The sequence below is a fragment of the Microcaecilia unicolor genome, chromosome 4, assembly GCF_901765095.1.
Source record: "Microcaecilia unicolor chromosome 4, aMicUni1.1, whole genome shotgun sequence".
NCBI classification, from domain to species: Eukaryota; Metazoa; Chordata; class Amphibia; order Gymnophiona; family Siphonopidae; genus Microcaecilia; species Microcaecilia unicolor.
This window is the reverse complement of record NC_044034.1, coordinates 46,702,329-46,722,887: the sequence shown is the minus strand read 5'-3', so window position 1 is coordinate 46,722,887 and position 20,559 is coordinate 46,702,329. Positions and strand designations below refer to the sequence as shown.

General features: G+C 43.8%; 1 protein-coding gene and 1 long non-coding RNA gene across 3 annotated transcripts in view; one reads left to right on the top strand and one right to left on the bottom strand.

Annotated features, from left to right (window-relative positions):
* The first annotated feature begins 4,179 nt into the window (after positions 1-4,179).
* Positions 4,180-19,305, top strand: LOC115468478. Its single transcript, XR_003941879.1, has 3 exons — positions 4,180-4,191; positions 11,239-11,244; positions 18,537-19,305. It is a non-coding gene; the product is annotated as an uncharacterized LOC115468478 (long non-coding RNA).
* A 145-nt stretch (positions 19,306-19,450) lies between these two features.
* Positions 19,451-20,559, bottom strand: part of CEP57 (centrosomal protein 57) — a 57,876-nt gene continuing 56,767 nt past the window's right edge. For both annotated transcript variants that reach the window (XM_030200220.1, XM_030200219.1), the window contains exon 11: positions 19,451-20,499. In XM_030200220.1, coding sequence (XP_030056080.1) covers positions 20,260-20,499 — 240 coding nt within the window. In that variant the 3' untranslated portion in view covers positions 19,451-20,259. The remainder of the gene's footprint in view (positions 20,500-20,559) is intronic.

Here is a 20,559-nt window from a genome sequence, read left to right as displayed (position 1 = left end):
GTGTTCCCTGAAGACTGTGGCATTGTGATAGCAAATTAGCTCCCTAAAGGGATTTGTCCTGAAACAGTGGCTTCACTACAACCAGTCCTGAGGGAGCTTGGGTTCTTTCTGTAAGAATGCATGCCCTGGTGGGCACTTGGACTGTAACAGCGGATCTCAAGTTCTTATGCATCTCTGTTATTGGTGGATGCAACATCTGGGGAGGCATGCAGGCCAAAGCACTGATCTCGAGTAGTATTGCTACCTGTCCTAATGAGGTAATATTTGGGTTGCTTGCTGACTGTATTCCCATTAGCTTATGTTGTAGTGCAGCCAGCATTTTCCAAGGACAAGCAGGCCAGTTGTATTCTCACAGCTGGGTGACGTCATCCGATGGAGCACGGTGCGTACACTAACTAACAAGATGAATGTAGACATTTCTAGCAGTGTTCTACCTAGCATGCGTGGGTCCATCAGTCTTCATTTTTCCGTGAAGCAGGGAGGACACATCATGTTCTCCTCTCAGTGCATTTTTTTCTCTGCGTTAACAGTGCCTTCCTGTGCAGTATTTTTGTCCCTTTAGCAATTATATCCTGCCTCTTTATTTTTTTTCTTTTACCCTTTATTTTTTTTTTAGTACTTCTGGTTCTTCAAATTTCCTTTCTTTTTTGTGAGTTGCTAGGCCTGCTTAGGCTGGAGCACAGACCTCAGTTTGAAATCTGCCCCTTTTTCTACAGCTTACAATTGAGACGTTTAATTTGGTCACTATTCTTTTCTTGATGTCCAGTAAGATCCCCAGTGGCTTCAAAAGTTGTGCCCAGTGTTAGCATCTGATCGGACACAGAGGGCGCATTGGGTTTGACTTCCTCCATGGCACTGAAGGACCAATATGCTGAGCATCAGGGGAAGCCCAAGAACCATAAGCGTTGGTCCTCTTCGATGCACGGTGCCAGGAGCTCTGGGGCATTGACATTTCCGGTACCCGAGAAGCGTATGCACTGGGAGAAGCATTCCCCCTCGTTGGTAGAGGTGCCAGTGCACAAGTCTCCAAGCAGCCAAGTTCCCATTTCTGGGAAGAGCTGGCACAGATACTGCAGTTGCAATCTGCTCAGGCATCGAGTGTGTTTGTGCCAACTGCAGATCAGCCCCAGATTCTTCCTGAGGCTCCATCCATGTCTTTGGAGAAATCCTCAGTGCTGGTGTCTCCAAAAATGTTGACATTGATTAATGCTGTACCGTTCTTGACGTTGGGGGAGGAAGCTTCTCCAGAGTCTGAGGGTAGGGCTATACCTCAGCATTCTTCAGGGCATGGATGTGGTTTCACTGAGCTGGGGCAGGCACAGACTCGCTTAGACCAGTCTGAGTACAATGAGGAGTTTGACTGGGACCGCTTATGGGACTCAGAGGACCCTTATTACTTCTTGGAGGAGGAGTCTTATGGAGTACTTTCTGATCTCTCCTCAGCTCAAGAGATATCTAAATCTCCACCTGAGGGTCTCTTTCACTGGTTTTGTCAAGAAGATGGCTTCGGCCATCCCATTTAAGTACAGAAGTACATAAGTAATGCCACACTGGGAAAAGACCAAAGGTCCATCGAGCCCAGCATCCTGTCCACGACAGTGGCCAATCCAGGCCAAGGGCACCTGGTGAGCTTCCCAAACGTACAAACATTCTATACATGTTTTTCCTGGAATTGTGGATTTTTCCCAAGTCCATTTAGTAGTGGTTTATGGACTTGACCTTTAGGAAACCGTCTAGCCCCTTTTTAAACTCTGCTAAGCTAACCGCCTTCACTACGTTCTACGGCAACGAATTCCAGAGTTTAATTATGCGTTGGGTGAAGAAAAATTTTCTCCGATTTGTTTTAAATGTACTACACTGTAGTTTCATCGCATGCCCCCTAGTCCTAGTATTTTTAGAAAGCATGAACAGATGCTTCACATCCACCTCAATATTTAAGTTGATGGAGGAGGGCAGAGATGTTATCTGTTCTGGACTATGTCACCTCCTAAGGAAGGGGTCACAGTACCATTGCACCCTATCTTAAAGATGCACTGATGAAGAACTGGGAATCTCCCCTCTCAGTGAAGGTCACGCCTAAGAAGTTGGATATGCAGTATTGTATCCAGAAGGTTCCTGGATTTGAGAGGGCACAATTGCCTCACCACTCTCTGGTTGTCGAATCTGCCCTCAAATGAGCTAGGAGCTCCAGGACTCATGCCTCGGCTCCCCCAGGTAGAGTGTCTCAGACATGAGACTCATTTGGGAGGAAGACCTTTTTTTCAGGCCTTGATGCTTGTTGCCCGCAATGCACAAACTTTTGCTTGCAATTTTGATACACTTAATATTGCGGATTGTCTCCCACAGGAGCAGGCCGCAGAGATTCACTAGTTGGCCAGTAAGACGCTGGAGTGCAGGAAGTGTTTGGCCAGGGATGCTTCCAATTATTTTGATATTACGTTCAGACTCTCTGCCATGGGTGTGGGGATGCTCAGACTTTCATGGCTACATATCTCTGACCTAGAACCAGCGGTTCAGGAGAGGTTGGTGGACGTATATTGCCAAGGAGAAAATCTTTCTAGGGAGAAAGTGGAGAAAATCACTGACCTCATAAATAAACATACTGATACCATCCAGATCCTGTCTCAGCAACCTCCAGCTGCAGCCTCATCGTCTAGGAGATTTTCTAGTGGGCCTCAAAGGTGTAGGTTTACTCTGCCTTCTTGCTGTGCCCAGAACCCCGGGGCCCAGAGTGCTTGGCCTTGCCAGTTTGGACCTGATGTTCCAGCTGGCTCACCAGTTGAAGCATGGGACGAGCTTTTGACTGGCTCCAGGAGAGCATAGCATGCCATCATAGTAATCATCCCGGATGGCCTACCAGTAGGAGGGAGGCTGAATTTTTTCCAGCACAGGTGGACACTTGTAACCTCCAGTCGATGGGTTCTTCATATAGTTCATTTCAGTTATGCCCTGCATTGGCATCAAAGACCACCAAATTACCTACGGAGAGATCATTCATGAGCTCTCAGCACAAGCAGGTATTTGTAGAGGACATCTCCACCCTTCTACAGGCCAATGCAATTGAACCTGTGCCACCAGGGGAAAAAGAGAAAGGATTCTAGGGCTATTCTCTCTGGATTTAAAGGATGCCTAAACCCATGTACCATTAACTTCCCAGTCACAAAAGTATCTCCGTTTACGAATAGGGAAACACCAGTATTGTGTGCTGCCATTTGGCCTTGCATCAGCTCCCAAGGTATTCATCAAGTGTTTAGTATTAGTTGTCACTTATTTGCACAGACTAGGAGTATATGAGTTTCTCTATCTGGATGATTGGCTGGTCAAGAGCACATTGCAGGAGGGAGTGATAGTCAATGCGCCTATTCTGGTGTTGGAGTTACTAATATTTGTCATAAACAACCTCAAGTGCCACCTTCTCTCGGTTCAGCGTTTGGAGTATATAGGAGCCCTGACGGATACATTACCTGCTCTGGCTTCTCTTCCACAAGCAAGAGCAGATACCTTGACGACACTCACCTCACAAGTCCAAAACAGTAAGCAGGTCTCAGCTCAGCACATGTTGAGATTGATGGACTACTGGAGTCTGCAAACACCTCTCCGGTACTATGTAAGCCACATTGAGCCTACAAATAGGTGGGAAAATGTGGGATACAACTGTAACAAATAATAAAATAAATATCGCTCCTTTGACACGTCGCAATTTGAGAGAGGCCCTGTGGACCCAAGCTTCCCAGTGGTCTCAAGTGGCTGGGAATCTAGCGGATGTAATCCAGATTCCTCTAGAGTTGACTCATGACCTTCTTTGGTGGACAGTTGGACGAATTTGACTGTGGGACTCCCGTTCCAAATTTCACCTCATCAGAAGGTGTTAATGGATGCATCCAACCTGGGATGGAGAGCTTATGTGGATAGGCTTCACACTCAAGGGACTTGGTCTGCTCAGGAAACACAACATCAACTTCCTCAAGCTCAGGGCCATTTGGAATGCTCTAAAGGCTTTCAGAGATTGGCTACAGAACCAAATTCTCTTTCAAACAGACAACCAGGTTGGAATGTTCTTCGTGAACAAGAAGGGGAATACGGGATCCTACCCCTTGTGTTAGGAGGCAGTGGGGATGTGGCAGTGCTGCCTGGGTGACAGACTGAGCAGGGTTTTGCAACTGCACGAGTGCAACTCATCTCAACAACAAAGTGCCCCCATTCTGTTCCAGGCTCTGATTGCATGGCAAACTAGCTTTGGATGCCTTTCTCCTACATTTGGGGGGAGGGTCTTCTGTATGCTTATCCTCCTTTATACCTCTCATAAAGAAGACTTTGCTAAAACTCAAGCAAGACCGTGGAACTATGATCCTAATCGCCCTTTACTAGCCAAGACAGATCTGGTTTCCTCTTCTTCTGGAGTTGTCATCCAAAGATATGTTGAGATTGGCATGTTTTCCGACCCTCATCATGCAGAATAAGGGATCCCTTCTGTATCCCAGCCTCCAATCCCTGGCCATCACGGCTTGGATGTTGAGAGCATAGAGTTCAAATCCTTAAATATGATGGAGGGTGCCTCTTGCTGGCTTCCAGGAAAGACTCCTCTATGAGGTGTTACACGTTTAAGTGGAGGAGGTTTGCCATCTGTTATGAGGGTAAGACCTTTGAACCTTTTATTTAGCATATTTGATATGATACTGAAGCCTTTCACATAGACATACAGCAGTTAACAAGTACAATTTTCTGTACCCCTAATGGGCTCACAATCTAAGTACTATATATTGTACCTGTGGCAGTGGAGGGCTAAGTGACTTGCCCAGGGTCACACGGAGCTGCAGACTGAATGGAACCCAGTTCCCTAACCCACTGACGACCATTAGGTAGCATCAGGAACTCTAAACCCAGTTCCCCAGTTCTGCAACCCATTGCACTAACCATTAGGCCACTCCTCTACTAGCCCTACACAAAAACTGCTTGAATACCTCCTGCATCTCTCTGTCTGGTTTGTAAACCAACTCTGTAAGGGTTAATCTCCATATATTTAGTTCTTATCTCTGTACAGCCTCGCTTCATCAGAGCAGGGGCGTATCTGTAATGGGGCCAACGGGTGCCTGGCCCCCGTACATTTGGCCCTGGCCCCCGCTACCGCCACCAACCCCCCCCCCCCCCGTGCCACCAATGGAAGCCTATGGGGGGGCGAACAACGGCCCCCGCACTTCGGGCTCTGGCCCCCCCTACCAGGGAAAGTCAGATACGAGTTTGTTATTGACAAATCACCCTGTCAAACCTCCAACTGTGTTATGGGATCTCAACATTGTCTTATCTAGCTGATGAAAGCTCCTTTTGAGCCACTTCATTCATGTCATCTGAGGCATTTGACTTAGAACATTATATTTTTGTTGGCGGTCACTTCAGCTCGTAGAATCAGTGAGCTTCAAGCCCTAGTAGCTAATCCACCTTACACTAAGTTTCACTGTAATAGAGTAGTTCTCTGCACACACCCTAAGTGCCTTCCTAAGGTAGTGTCAGAATTCCATCTTAATTGTTCTACCAACAGGTTTCCCAAAATCACATGCCTATCCTGGTGAAAGTGTACTAATACATACTTAGATTGCAAGCAAGCCTTATCCTTCTATCGGGAGTGGACTAAAGCCCATAGACAGTCCACCCAGTTTTTGTTTCTTTTGACCCAAACTGGATGGGGGTAGCCACTGGCAAACATGATTTCTAATTGGCTAGCTGATAGTATCTCCTTCACTTATGCCCAGTCTGGGCTGACTCTAGAGGGTCATGTCAAGGCTCAAAATGTTAGAATCATGACTGCATTGGTAGCCCACTTGGTCAGACTCCATAGAGGAGATTTGCAAAGCTGCGACATGGTCTTCTGTCCATACAACTCATTACTGCTATGAGCATGATACCCAGCGTGACAGCCAGTTTGGTTAGACAGTCCTGCAGAATTTGTTCAGTGGCTAGATTCCAACTCCACCCCACTAGGCTCGATTTTTTTCGGTTCCAGGCTGCACCTTTGCAACTAGTATATATAAATATTTTCAGGTTAATTGACTTTGAGGCCTTGATGTTTCAAGTCCCTGTTATCCTAGTGTTGTTGTTTTTGGTGAGCCTGGTATCTAGGGATTCCCAGCTGTGAAAATACAACAGGCCTGTTTGTCCTTGGAGAAAGAAAAGTTAACTGTAGCAGGTGTTCTCCAAGGACAGCAGGCCAAGTATTTTCACATATCATCCCACCTCCACTTGGAGTTGTATTCTTTAGCTATTTCACGTGACTGAGGGACCTGCACTTGCATGTCAGGCAGGAAGGGACCAGCGCATGTACGATGGGATACTGCTAGAAATTTCTACATTCATCTTGCTAGTCAGCGTCTGCACCGGAGTCTGTTGGATGACATCACCCAGCTGTGAGAATACTTGGCCTGCTGTCCTCAAAACACCTGCTACAGGTGAGTAACTTTGCTTTTCTTGCATTCATGGGCTCCTATGTTCATTTACAAATCATGTGCAAAACTAGTACTTGAACTTTTAACTGCAGGAACAAAGAAAAAAAAGACTTTAGTGACACCCATGGCTGCAGTTTGTGGGAAGTATGGCCATTTTAATCTCATTAAATATTATAAATAATCCAGCAGTATGGCCAACAGGTTTATTTAATATTGGCTAGTACATGTTCCATTGTCTTTTTGTCTGTGTATTTGACTCTGGTGGGGCCCATACCATCATTTTTTCTTTCGCTGTCAAATTTAGCTTTGTTTTCGCAGTTTGCTTGAATCAGCCACTCGGTGGGAGATCTGAAAATCCTATGGATAGGTTTCTATAGCCTTAGCATCCAGCTCAGGAATACTCTTTCTTTTTTTGTTGGTTTTTTTTTAAAGAAGGCACCTTTATTCCATCTCAGAGTTTACAAAGCTGGGGGAGGATGTTCAGCACTAAATCATGGAGTGTCCCCCCCCCCCCCCCCCCAATTTTTTTTAGATAAGATCTGTTTTGAGATCTGCTTGCTCTCATCTACTGGGATTTCAGGCAGGGTGATATACAGGTTCTGGACTGGTCTGGTAAGGGCACTAAGGAAGGAGAAATTGTCTTACCAGACCAGTCCAAAAACCCTCACTAGCTGAATATTAATGCCGAGCTGTGAAAATAAGAAATAGAACAATATTCCTGAAATAGAAGAACAAAATGCTTCTAGCTTGCAATACCTTTAACCTATCTGGTTTCTGAGACAGCTTCTGTCCCAGTTGGGGAGCCGTGTCAGTAAAGCAGAAAGTGCCTTGTTTAGTATCCATCCACTACTTTTAACACAGTTGAACAGAAGAACATGAACACCATTGCTTACAGTCAAGGTTGTATGGTGCCTTTACGGACGAGGGGAGGAGTAGCCTAGTAGTTAGTGTAGCGGATCTTGATCCTGGGGAACTGGGTTCAATTCCCACTGCAGCTCTGGGCAAGTCACTTAACCCTCCATTGCCCCACGTACAAATAAGTACCTGTATGTGCTATGTAAACTGCTTTGAATGTAGTTGCAAAAACCACAGAAAGGCAGTATATCAAGCCCTATTCCCCCCCCATATGCTAGAGCCCAGCATAATAGAATTTGTCTCCACATCTGCTGGCTGATGGGTACAACCCACGTGTTCTCAGTTGGTCTGGTAGGACTAAAGGAAAGAAAATTCAGGTAAGATATAATTTCTCCTCGATTTTGTAGAATTGTTTACATTTTGTTTGTTGCAGTTTTCTAATAACCATGATTACATACTTAAAGAATTGCAACCTAGGCTTTCGAATAACTATGGTAACTGTTTTAGGAAAGTTAACTGACTTGAAATAAAGTTGAACATAAAATAAAATTACTGTAAGCCGTGCCAAACTGCTGGCTATTTGATTGACAAGATGCGATCAACAGCCTTATTTGTTTTGGGAAATGAATGTACAAGTGTATAAAAAAGATTTAACGAAAAAAAATCTGTGTTAAAAAAATTTGTAAATATTTTAAAAGGTGGCAAAATAGTTCAGATAAAGTATAGAAATGTTGGCCTTCACTAACCTTGTTTTGTTTGTGCTGTAAAGACTGAAGAAATATAATTTTTGAATGTATGAAGCAATTTTATTTACTCTTCAGTTTTACGATTCTTAATGTTTTTCATTGAAATATGGCTACCCATACCCCTTCTAGTGTGCCAGCCTGGGAGCAGTAGAGCTGGTATTTTTGCAAAAAGATAAAATAAAAACTACATTTTATAGTGGTGGAAGCACAACTTTACTATAAAACTATAGCTATCTACTAAAGTGATACTGTTTGTTAAAATGTATTGTGCTCTATTTTCTACTGTGAGCACTATTTTAAAGTTAAAATAGTTTGTATACACAACCGTTTTACTAAAATGTATTTATAATAAAAAAAAATAATTGACTATCCACCATAAAGCAGCCTGTATATTTGTTGTTTGTTATATCTTTTAGGTACTTAGTTGCCTTGCCTTAATTTTGCTGGTAAGTGATTCTAGATAATATGGTAGCATGTTCTGATGCAGAATGCTGAAATTTTATTGGAGTCCACCCTTCAGTAGTCAATTGTTATTTTTAAGGTATCAGTGGAAAGTACTATTGCCTTCATAGATTCATGTCTGCCCTCTTCATGGGATTTTGGATAAATATTATAAGGTTTCTACAAGGAGGTTTAATGACAGAAGACGGCATGAGCCTATCTGGCCTATTATCGGGGCTGTGGGTGGAACTTACTGCCAGTCAAAACAATAGCAAACTTGAGTTTTATATTGTTTTGCATTCTTTCTGTTGGGAGGGGAGGGTTATAGTCAAAATATTGTTGACGTTGCTCAAGAGCTTGCTTTGTTGTTTGCAGTGCTGTATTGTACATTTCAGTGCTGCGCTATAAGCCTTTATTTTTGTTTATGATGACAAAGATATTTCTACCTGAAAATAGTAGCCTGGGGCTATAGCAGCAGCTCGGACACCTAGTCAAGTTTATTCAGAATTTATTATCCCATCCATCAAAAGCATGTCCAGGCAGCTAACAATCTAAAAAGTTACAGAACAGAGAGAGAAGTAGTGAAGCATGGAGGAGAGAGGGCAGGGAAGAACTACAATTTCAATAGGATAGAAGAGAGAGAGATAGTAAGGGGTGGGGAGTTGTCTAGTCTGTCAAGTATGATATGCTCACCTCTGTGGACTGCAAAAGGGATGTTAAGAATAAGCGTAGGAGAAGAAACATTTTAAGATCCATTTTGAAATTTTGTAGAGATGATGGATGTTGAAGGGATTGAGGTAGTTTGTTCCAGTGATCAGGATCTTGGACTGAATATTGCCTTCCTGGTATATTAGTGGATTAACGGGATGATGAGCAGTGTTCTTGAATTGGCATAGGGGATTAGCATGAGAGAGAGGAAGTGTGGTTCACCAGAAAGGTTAACTTTAAAGACTTAAAATTGTAGATGATACACTGGGATAAAGGAAGTCAATGGGCTGCTTTCAGAAGTGGAGAAACATGGTCAAATTTCTTTTTCCCATTGATAAGTTTGATAGTAGTGTTTGTAGGCGGCAGATGTCGGTTGTTTTGAGTCCTAGGTATAATCATTTACAATAACCACGTATGGCCAAGGAGTTTAATGAGTATATTTACCGCTGGTGGATCAATGAAAGAACGAATGGAGCATATTTGTCAGTCTATAGAAGCAACGTTTAATTACATTACTGATTTGCTGTCAGAAGGAAAGGGATTCATCTATGATGACACCTAAGATTTGGTAACTGAGGAACAGTGGATGCACTAACGCAGATGGGCTGTGATAAAACAAACATTAGGACAATTTGAGAAGAGAACACTATTTATTTGGGTTGAAAATCAGTTTATTTTGATGCAACCAGTCAGAGATTTGCTTTAGGTGACAATTTATTTCCTGAATCATAGGTGCATCTTTAAAATCTATAGTGTATAGTAATTGAATGTCATCTGTGTAAACAAACTGTGAAGCATAAAGACTTGGAAAAATGTTAAGTAGTATGGGAGATAAAATCAATCGTTGCGGGACTCCAGAAGTTACGGAAAATTGTGCAGATGTATTTTGGAAATGAACCTGATATGATTGATCAGAAAGATTAGAAGTAAACCAAGTAAGTGCTAAGTCTCGCATACCTATTTGTAGTCTGTCCAGAAGTAGAGCATGGTTGACCAAGCCAAAAGCTGATAATAAGTCAAATGACAAAAGTATAACTGAACCATTTTGGTCTATACTGTGATGAATATATTTAGTAATGCCAAATAGAGCAGGCCCCATGCTGCCTGAATCCAGTTTGATTAGGAAGTGTGTTTGTTTTAATCAAGAAATCTTAAACTTGAGAATATATTATAGTCTCTGTGATCTTTTAAAGGAATGTAAAATTGGCAATAGGGTGATAGTTACTTTATATTTGAAACTGGTTTTGAAGGACCTTTGAGCTTAGGTTTTAAAATAGCCAGTTTCCAAGTATCTGGAACTATTCCAGAAGCAGGGAGGAAGAAAACATTTGGGAAGTAAATGGTCCAAGGTCTTGGATAGAACATTTAACCAAAAGCTAAGGGATGGGATCATGAAGGGCTGTTGTGGGTTTCATTCATGCAAAATAGTATGTAGTTAGGATTCAGGTGGGGCACTAAAAGTAGTATATGTACTAGTTGGTAGTAGGGTATTAGAAAAAGGCTGAACTAGATCTGCACTAGGAGCTGGAGGGACAGTAGTGCTTAAGGTGGAAACGTTATCATGAAAATCTGCTAAGCCCTGAGCAGTAGGGAGCAAGGTTTGAACGACTGGTGGGGGATGAGACAGAGATTTTAAAGTCTGGTAAAGAATCACTCTGTGTTTGCTGCCTTGGCTATTTTAGGGTTATTTTTTTGCTGCTAAGAATGTGCTGTGTCTTTCTAAATAGTAAGAATGAGTTGGGAGCATTGACATCTCCAGATACGTTCTACCTGTTTAAGCTGACATTTCTGCTAGTGAAGTTGCTACGAGTACCAGGGTTCTGTAGGCTGATGGTGTTTATTTAACCTGTGCAATGTTAGAGGTGCAAGGATTTCAAAGGTATTATGAAGCGAATCATTCCAGGTTTGCACTTGTTCTGTAATTGAAATGATGAAACATATTTAGATACAATCATGATGTAGCAAGAATATATTAAGGAGTTAATTTACTCCAATCTCTTGTTTAAATGTTATTTAGAAATAGTGGACAAGGGGTAGATGTGAGGACAAAGAAGAATGTGTTAAAAGGAGAATGGTCAGTCCAGGGCAGTGGAACTGAGGCAAATGAATAAGGCTGTTGTGGTAATGATGAAAGAGGACTAAAGCATGAATGTGTCCTGCGTTGGCTTGGTCACATGCTGTGTAAGATCTAGGTCAGAGAGAAGAGTAGGCAAATGAATAAGGCTGTTGTCAGGGCCGGTCAAACCCAGTAAGCGGGGTAAGCACCGCAGGGGGGCGCCTGCCTTCAAGGGCGCTGTGCCGCCATACCACGCCGCCCTTGGGGGTTTAAATCTTTTATTTACCTCCGTCCCAGCGGCCGCGTCATTTCAAAGCCCTGGCAGTCTCTAGCCTTCCCTCCCTTCGTGAGTTTGTTCCCTCAGAGTCCCGCCTTCTGATGTCATTTCCGTTTTCCTCGAGGGCGAGACTTTGAGGGATCGAAGTCACGGAGGGAAGGCTAGAGACGGGCAGGGCTTTGAAATGACACAGCCGCTGGGACGGAGGTAAATTAAAAAAAGACTTAAACCATGCATGGTGGCAGGAAGAAAAAGGGGGATGTTGGGGAGGGGGAGTCGGAGAAGAGGGCGGGCAGGTGGCCATAAATGGGAGGGGGTGGGGGTGAAGGAGAATTGCTGGACATGGATGGGAGCGGGAGAGGAGGGCAGGGGAGGGGACAGGAGAATCGTTGGGTATGGATGGATGGAGGGGGCAGGGGAGAGAAGAGAATTGCTGGATTTGCATGAGGGCAGGGGAAAGGAGGGTTGCTGGACATGGGTGGATAGAGGGGAGGGCAGGGGAGAGAGGAGGGTTGCTGGACCTGGATGGAGGGGAGGGCAGGGAGAGGAGAGTTGCTGGACATAGGTGGGTGGAGGGGGGAGTAGAGTTGCTGGACATGGGTGGATAGAGGGGAGGGCAGGGGAAAGAGGAGGGTTGTTGGACATGGGTGGATGGAGGGCAGGGGAAAGAGGAGGGTTGCTGGACATGGATGGAGGGGAGGGCAGGGAGAGAGGAGAATTGTTGGACATGGATGGAGGGGAGGGAAGGGAAGACAGGAAGGAGATGCACATGGATGAAGGGGAGAAATTCTGGACGTGGATGGAGGGGAGGGAAGAACGAGGAAGGAGATGAGATGAGGGAAAAGGGAGAAAACCTGCACATGGATGGAGAAAATAGGCAGAAGCTGGATTCACTGGACAGTCAAGTCTGCAGAAGACCCAACTTTTACTTACGGATGTAAGGCAAGAAATGAAGAAGAAAGGAGGAAAGTAAAGAAATAAATGGAAAGGAAGCCCTGGAATCGGAGTTAAGAGGACAGATAGCAGCAGAATCAGGTACTGGGCCAGCATGATCAGAAAAACAAAGTCACCAGACAACAAAAGTAGAAAAAAAAATCATTTTATTTTCATTATAGTGTTGGGAATATGTCCACTTTGAGAATCAGGTGCTCCAATGTTAAAAGTTTACATTTATTTACTTATTTACTTATTTATGGCATTTTATCCCACATTAAACATGAATTAGATTGGAACCTGGGAGCATTAAAAAAAATTTTCTGGAGAGAGTAATGCATTGCTCCCCCCCCCCCAGGCTCTCTCCCCGGCTATAGCCAGCTCTGCAATTTTTTTGGGGGGGGCGCAGAGGTGGATGGGGGGAGAGCCTGTTGTTAAACATTTACCAGCACACCACTGACTGAACCGGACAGACTCAGTGTTCAGCGCTGTGGTGGAGCAGGCAGAAGGCTGCAGCGCAAATGGTTTCCCTCCGCTGAGTCCGTTCGCGAGTCATTCCTCCTGTGCGTGTGGGCGGCGTGGCCAGCCTAGGCAGTCCCTACCCTACCCTATCTACTAATTTCGTGAACATGAAAGCATGAAAAGCTAAGTGGTTGTAAACCCTCTATTTGTTCAGCAATCCCACAAAGATGCACTCCATCGCTTTCAGCTCCTATTTCCTTTGCATCTTGTGCTCCCTCTGCCTGCAGTTCTTCAACTGGTTCTTCACCTTTTAAGGCACTGGGCTGAAAAAGGGGGCAGGGAGGGAGAAGAGAGAAAGGAGATGCTAGATTGGGGGGGGGGGGGCACCAGAGACCCGAGGACCAGCCCTGGCTGTTGTAGCAATGATGAGTGAGAGGACTAAATTAAGAATGTGTCCTGCATTATGGATTGGTTTGGTTACATGTTGTGTAAGCTCTAGGTCAGAGAGAAGAGTAATTCAATCTTGGGTATAGGGGGCAGTGGCCTTGTCAATTTGAATGTTGAAGTCACCCAAAATAATGGGAATTCTAGAATTAATACAATAATCTGTTAATGACTGAAGAATTTGAAATGAATAGGAAGAAGGGGAGGGGGACAGCAGCAGCTCAAACTTCTTCCAGATGTCCTCTCCTAGCAGGCCCAAGTCTGGCCCACAGTAGACACTGTCTTGGTCCGGGTAGAGCAGGGCTGCAGGGAGTTAAACTCCAGATCTGGCTTAGTATTCACCACTTTCAGCAATTTTGTGCCTGTAGAATTTTTATTCCCAAACAACTGTGTAGTGGATTTGTTTTTTTTTTTTTTTTGTTACATTTGTACCCCGCGCTTTCCCACTCATGGCAGGCTCAATGCGGCTTACATGGGGCAATGGAGGGTTAAGTGACTTGCCCAGAGTCACAAGGAGCTGCCTGTGCCTGAAGTGGGAATTGAACTCAGTTCCTCAGTTCCCCAGGACCAAAGTCCACCACCCTAACCGGTTCATTTTCTCTCTTTACAATACAATAAGTCCACAGAAAAGTCCCCATTTTCTGAAGCTCCCACGGTTGTGAACCCCTCCAAGCAGTGCTGCAAGGCTGCCTCTGCACACACTCTCTGTTCCCAGCAGCCAGGAACAATCACAGATAGTTCATCTGTATATGCTGTACAATTTGGCATGATTTCTAACTATAACTGAGATAACATGACAATGAACAATGACAACATGGATGCAGCAGCAGTGCCAAGATGGCAGCTGCTGGGGGAAACTGGCTTCAACTTTTTGATGTCTCACCAGCTCCTGTCTTATTAAACCTCCATGGGTCTCAAGTCTTTATCTGCCATCATTTTCTTTTCTTGAGAAGAAACCACATGGTTCCTAAAAGCGAATGCCAAGTAGACAGGAGCAGTGGACCTATTTCTAGGCCAAACATAGAGTGCAGAATGTTTTGCTTTACCCCCCCCCCCCCCCCCCCCCCCCCAATCCTCCTCTCCTTGCCCACTGGATCTCAAGAATGCCTACACACAAACATCCTGCTTCATCCTAGCTGTAGAAGGTATCTACACTGCCTGTTCCCAAGAAAAGTCTCTCTCCTGGGCCCTCAGGATTTTCACCAGAAGCCTGTGGCAGTATACGTGCCCAAGCAGCAACATCTGGTCTTCATGTGCCTTGTTCAATGGCTTCTAACAGCTTCATAAAGAGTTCTAGCTGTTGTCCTCTGCGATAATACAATAAACTTTCAAAGCTGAGGCTTTTTCAAATATGGGAAGTCACCCTGTTCGTAGGAGCTCTCGGGCCAAGGCCTTCCTGCCTTAAACCAGATGCCTGAAAGTAATGCACTATGTCCAAAATGTTCAATGTTCCCAGCAGTTAAGTTTACAACTACTCCTAATGGCTGTTGTGCATCTAGACGTGTACTGTACACAAGCATGTAAGAGATGATCCCTGTTTGTGAGGGCTTAGTCTATTTAAGACTCTCCTGATATACACAAAGGAAAATAAAGTTTGGTCACTATTCCAGACACTCACTGAATGAAGGTACTGGTGGTGTGAGCAAACTGCAGTTTAAAGAAGTCGAGTAGAAGCGAATTGATTTTTCACTCTTTCAAAAAGTACAAAGACTAGGGGACACTCAATGAAGTTATACGGAAATAATTTAAAAACAAATAGGAGGAGATATTTTTTCACTCAGTGAATAGTTAAGCTCTGGCAGTTGTTGCCAGAGGATATGGAAATGGCAATTAGCTTATCTGGGTTTAAAAAAAGGTTTGGACAAATTCCTGGAGAGAAAGTGTCCATACTCTGCTATTGAGGCAGACATGGCGAAGCCACTGCATCTCTGGGATTGGTAGCATGGAATGTTGCTACTAATGGGTTTTTGCCAGATACTTGTGACCTGGATTGGCCACTGCTGGAAGCAGGATACTGGGTTAGATGGGCCATTAGTCTGATGCAGTATGGCTTTTAGGTTCTTAAAACCACCTTGGGTGAATCTCTTCATAAAGGTGACTAATAAATCCTAATAAATAAGTAGAAGTTGTCTTTCAAAATTGCCTCTTCCTGGATTAGTTATTTGTGATAATATTCTTCGTAAAAGCTACTACTATTTATTTCTGTAGCACTACTAGACGTACGCAGCGCTGTACACTTGAACATGAAGAGACAGTCCCTGCTCGACAGAGCTTACAATCTAATTAGGACAGATAAATAGGACAAACAAGAGATAAGGGAATATTAAAGTGAGGATGATAAAATAAGGGTTCTGAACAAGTGAACAAGGATTAAAAGCAGCATCAAAAAGGTGGGCTTTTAGCTTAGATTTGAAGACGGTCAGAGATGGAGCTTGACATACCGGCTCAGGAAAACTATTCCAGGCATATGGTGCAGCAAGATACAAGGAACGGAGTCTGGAGTTAGCAGTGGAGGAGAAGGGTGCAGATAAGAGAGATTTTTACCCAGTGAACGGAGTTTCCGGGGAGGAATATAGGGAGAGACGAGAGTGGAGAGGTACTGAGGAGCTGCAGAGTGAATGCACTTATAGGTCAATAAGAGGAGTTTGAACTGTATGCAGAAACGGATAGGAAGCCAGTGAAGTGACTTGAGGAGAGGGCTAATATGAGCATAACGACCCTGGCGGAATATTAGTCATGCAGCAGAATTTTGAACAGATTGAATAGGAGAGAGATGGCTAAGTGGGAGACCTGTGAGAAGCAAGTTGCAATAGTCTAAGCGAGACGTGATAAGAGCGTGGATGAGGGTTCTGGTAGTGTGCTCAGAAAGGAAAGGGCGAATTTTGCTGATATTATAGAGAAAGAAACAACAGGTTTTAGCAGTCTGTTGAATATGTGCAGAGAAGGAGAGGGAGGAGTCGAAGATGACCCCAAGGTTACGAGCTGATGAGACAGGAAGGATGAGAGTGTTATCCACAGAAATAGAGAATGGGGGAGGAGGAGAGGTTGGTTTAGGGGGAAAGATAAGAAGCTCAGTCTTGGTCATGTTTAGTTTCAGATGGCGCTGAGGAGTGTGGTAGCTGATGGCGCTGAGACATCCAGGCAGCAATGTCAGACAGACAGGCTGATACTTTGGCCTGGATTTCGGCTGAGATTTCTGGTGTGGAGAGGTAGATCTGGGAGTCATCAGCATAAAGATGATACTGAAAACCAGCTTCTGTTCCACTTCAATTTTCTTCTCTATCAAAGAGGTCTCTTATCCTATATAATAATTCTCACAACCAACGTTCTAATGTCTTGTCTGTGGCTCCTTCAGCGTTGCTGAGCTAGGCTCCGTAGCCAGGCTGACGTCACAGGTGATCCCCCTCCCCCCATTGCTACACGCAAATCTGGCATCAAATACAGCAAAAAAAAAAAAAACCCAGCCTCGCGCCGATCAGCTGTCGCGCTCCGTCAGAGCTTTGAGCACTACAAAACGGAGACCCAGAGAACAGGACGAGCTGGCGCTGACCCTCCCCCCGCTGTCAGATCGCTGTTCAAAATGGCCACCGACACTTACAAGGGCGGCCTCCAAGACTAAAGCAGAAGTCTCGCAAGTCCGCCATTGGAAGTCTCGCCGGCCATTTTGAACAGCGATCTGGCAGTGGGGGAGGGTCAGCGCCAGCAGCGGGCAGACAGGCCCGGGGATCCTGTCTGCCTGCCCCGAAGAATTTGCCACACAACCTGGATGGCTGGGGAGGAGGCAGGTGAGAGAGCAGGGTTGTTGGACATAGGTGGCTGCAGGGGAGAGAGGAGGGTCGCTGGACATGGGTGGCTGCAGGGTCGCTGGACATGGGTGGCTGCAGGGGGAGAGGAGGGTCACTGGACATGGGTGGCTGGAGGGGGGCAGGGGAGGGGGTGAGGGGGGTCCTGAGACCAGAGAGGTGGGGGTGGAAGGGGGTCCTCAGACCATAAAGGGGGGGAGGGGGCTCCTGAGAGAGGGGGGTGGGGGCACACACTCACTCTCACATACACTCTGACACACTATCACACTCTATCTCTGTCACACACACACACTGTCTCTCTCATTCTCTCTCTGACACACACACTCCATCTCTCTCACACACACGCTCTCTCTCTCTCTCTCTCTCTCAAATATATACTCCGAGGAAAACCTTGCTAGCACCCGTTTCATTTCTGACAGAAACGGGCCTTTTTTATTAGTAGATACTAAAACAAAAGAAGCCTGTTAGTAATAGATGACTTAAATTCTGTAAACTTTATTTGCTGTACATTCCAAAAATATGAAATTTGGTCATATCCATTTTAAATAAATTAGCATTTTACAGTTATACAATATTTTATATTTACATACACTATGAAAGCAGCCATCTAATTACATCATTTTTTTTTGAAGTTGAGGCACTCTGCATAGTTCGTTACACTCATGTCTATGGAGTATTGGGAGTGGGCTACCGATAGTTTGGGAGCCCCCCACTCGCCAACAAGCTTCATAGGAGCTGATCCCTTTAGCTTCTGGGCTAATAGGATTTCTGAGAGCTACCAGGGCATGCCACTCAGTGATAGTGAGGTTTTGTTCTCAAGGTGGAGGTATAAAAGTTAATATAAATGGTTTTTTTTTACAGCTACAAGAATTGAATGGCATGATTTGCAAAGGCACCAACCAGACAACAATTTACAGTCTATGGCAGATATGATTTAAAAACAGAGCTCAGTTCAAAAGTTTTTTTTCCTTAACTATGTAGGGAGATACTTGACAGTAAAGATTTTACAGTGTGTAAACATTTCATCTCAAGGCTTAAATTATGTTGTAACTGATGTGTTGCATCAGAAGAAATGGTTTCATCTATATGTAACATCACCCATTTGTCAATGGCAGTGAAAATACTCCATGCTTGCTTACATCAAGAGTTTGGAGACACTAAGGATACACTTGTACCGGTAAAGCAAAAGAAGAATAAAAATTAGTTATGGGAGACCTGACTGTAAATAACTACTTTAGATTTAAGTTTTTAAAGGAAGTTGCATGCTTTTTAAAAATATGTCTTGCTACTAGTTGTTCCCTTAGATATTTCTAAAACATTATCTTAATTCTGAAAATAATCAAAGTCACCACCAAACTATACTCTGCTGAAAAGAAACAAACATATTAACAGTTACATGATAGCTTGTTCTAGGTACAGCTGGTGCCATTAGTACTCAACTTTTAAAAGGAATGATAACTGAGAATCTGCTTTAAGAATAAATAAAAATAATTGAATATAGTAACAGCTGTTTCTATGCTTTGGCTATGAATAACAGGTTTAACAACTGAAAAATGCTTAACAGCTTTGTATTGTGTTAGTAGCACCAGCAATAATATAACACACACACACACACACAAATTATATGCTATACACATTAGCACAGCAATGTTGAAAGGGAGTTGGCCAGGTAATCCCTGCAGGTGAAACTGCCCTCCTCTTGACAGGCTGAGGTATGCATGTGCATTCTTAAGAGGCATACTTTTAGATGTGGCCTGAAAGCAGGGTTAAGATGGGCAAAGGCAAAGTACATAGGACTTCATTTTGAAATCTTCATGTGTATGCTGTAAAACAGGTGCAAAGTTCACAAGTACTTTTGTGGCTGCAGTGTTTGCCAACATATTAAGGGGGAACTTCTTTGAAAATTAACCTGCAGGTCCAGCTGTGGCCCTGTAAGCTACTGTGGCAATTTAACAGCAATAAAGGAAAATTACATTTTTGGCAATGACTATATTAAAGTAAGCACACTAAGGGCCCTTTTTTACTAAGCCACATAGGCTCCTATGCGTGCTAAGTTGGAATGAACGCCACGGACGTGTGCCAAGTGCCATCTGACGTGCGTAGGTCCTTTCTGCCCAAATTCTTTACCGCTAGGTCTATGGCTGGCAGTAAGGTATCAGATCCAAAATGGACATGCGGCAATTTTGATTTTGCCGCACGTCCATTTTCGTAAAAAAAAAAAAAGGCCTTTTTTTACAGGTGCGCTGAAAAATGATTCTGCATGCACCCAAACCCCCGCAAGCCATTTCTCAGCGCACCTTTGTAAAAGAACCCCTTAGATAAGAGTATGTAAGATTTTTTTTGAAACAGTTTCCTTCCTGAATTATAAAACTTTTGATACCTTAAATTTTGATCACTTTGAGTAATTTTAGTGGCGTGTTTGGATCAATAAAATGCAAGTCTCTTAATAGCATAAAATGTGTTTTTCATATTCCTAACTTTTTCAATGTTACAATATAATAAAAGCTGCCACCTTTCAACTTTCCAGAACCACTTTTAAGTATTAGAACTACAGTGGTTAAGATTTAAAAAAGAAATTTTACAAATATGACCAAAATGTAGAAAGATGAAGTGGTAACTGATATTTCAAAATGAGGAGAGAGAGCATTATCATGTTCATCAGCTTTAATGATACAGACCAGGAGCTCTCAATCCAGCCCTCAGAACACACCAAGACAGTCTGCTTTTCAAGATAACCACAATGTATATGAGAGATCTGCATACCATGGAGATAGTGCATGCAAATCTCTCAAATATATTCACATCTGGGTACCCTAAAAACCTGGCTGGGTGTGTCCCAAGGTCTGGGTTGAGAACATCTACTGTCCCAACTAGGCTGCCACAACCAACAACTTCCAATTCCCAGCACAATGTGTGCTCTTAAAATTTGTATAAAATATTCAGTTTCTTTGTTTAAAAAATGCAATTTGTATATAGTAGTCTCTTCAGCACTGGAAAAAGGTGTGTAGAAAGAGAAGAACCTGAGCTCAGTTAAATAGAGATGGACAAACACACAGCATTCTATACAACATGTAAGGGAAGCCGAGCCCAGCTGTAATCAATAATCCCAGCACAGGTCTTCTTTTTGAAGTGAAGTTTGCAGCGTTTGCATATCCCTTAAGAGCCGAAGGTTCTTTCTGTTCTTTTCTCCGGGTTTCACTTTGATGGCACCTGCCTCTGGCTCTTTTGTGGATACAGGTGTTATTTTGACTTCATTCCCTCCTTTCAAAGCTAGACCGTCTCGAATTTGACCATCTGAAGTTCTCTTCTTGTGATTTGACTCCTTTACTTTCTCAAGCTTTAAACACCCCACAGGAACAGAAAAAATATATATAAGCATTAGTCAGACTTGTATGAT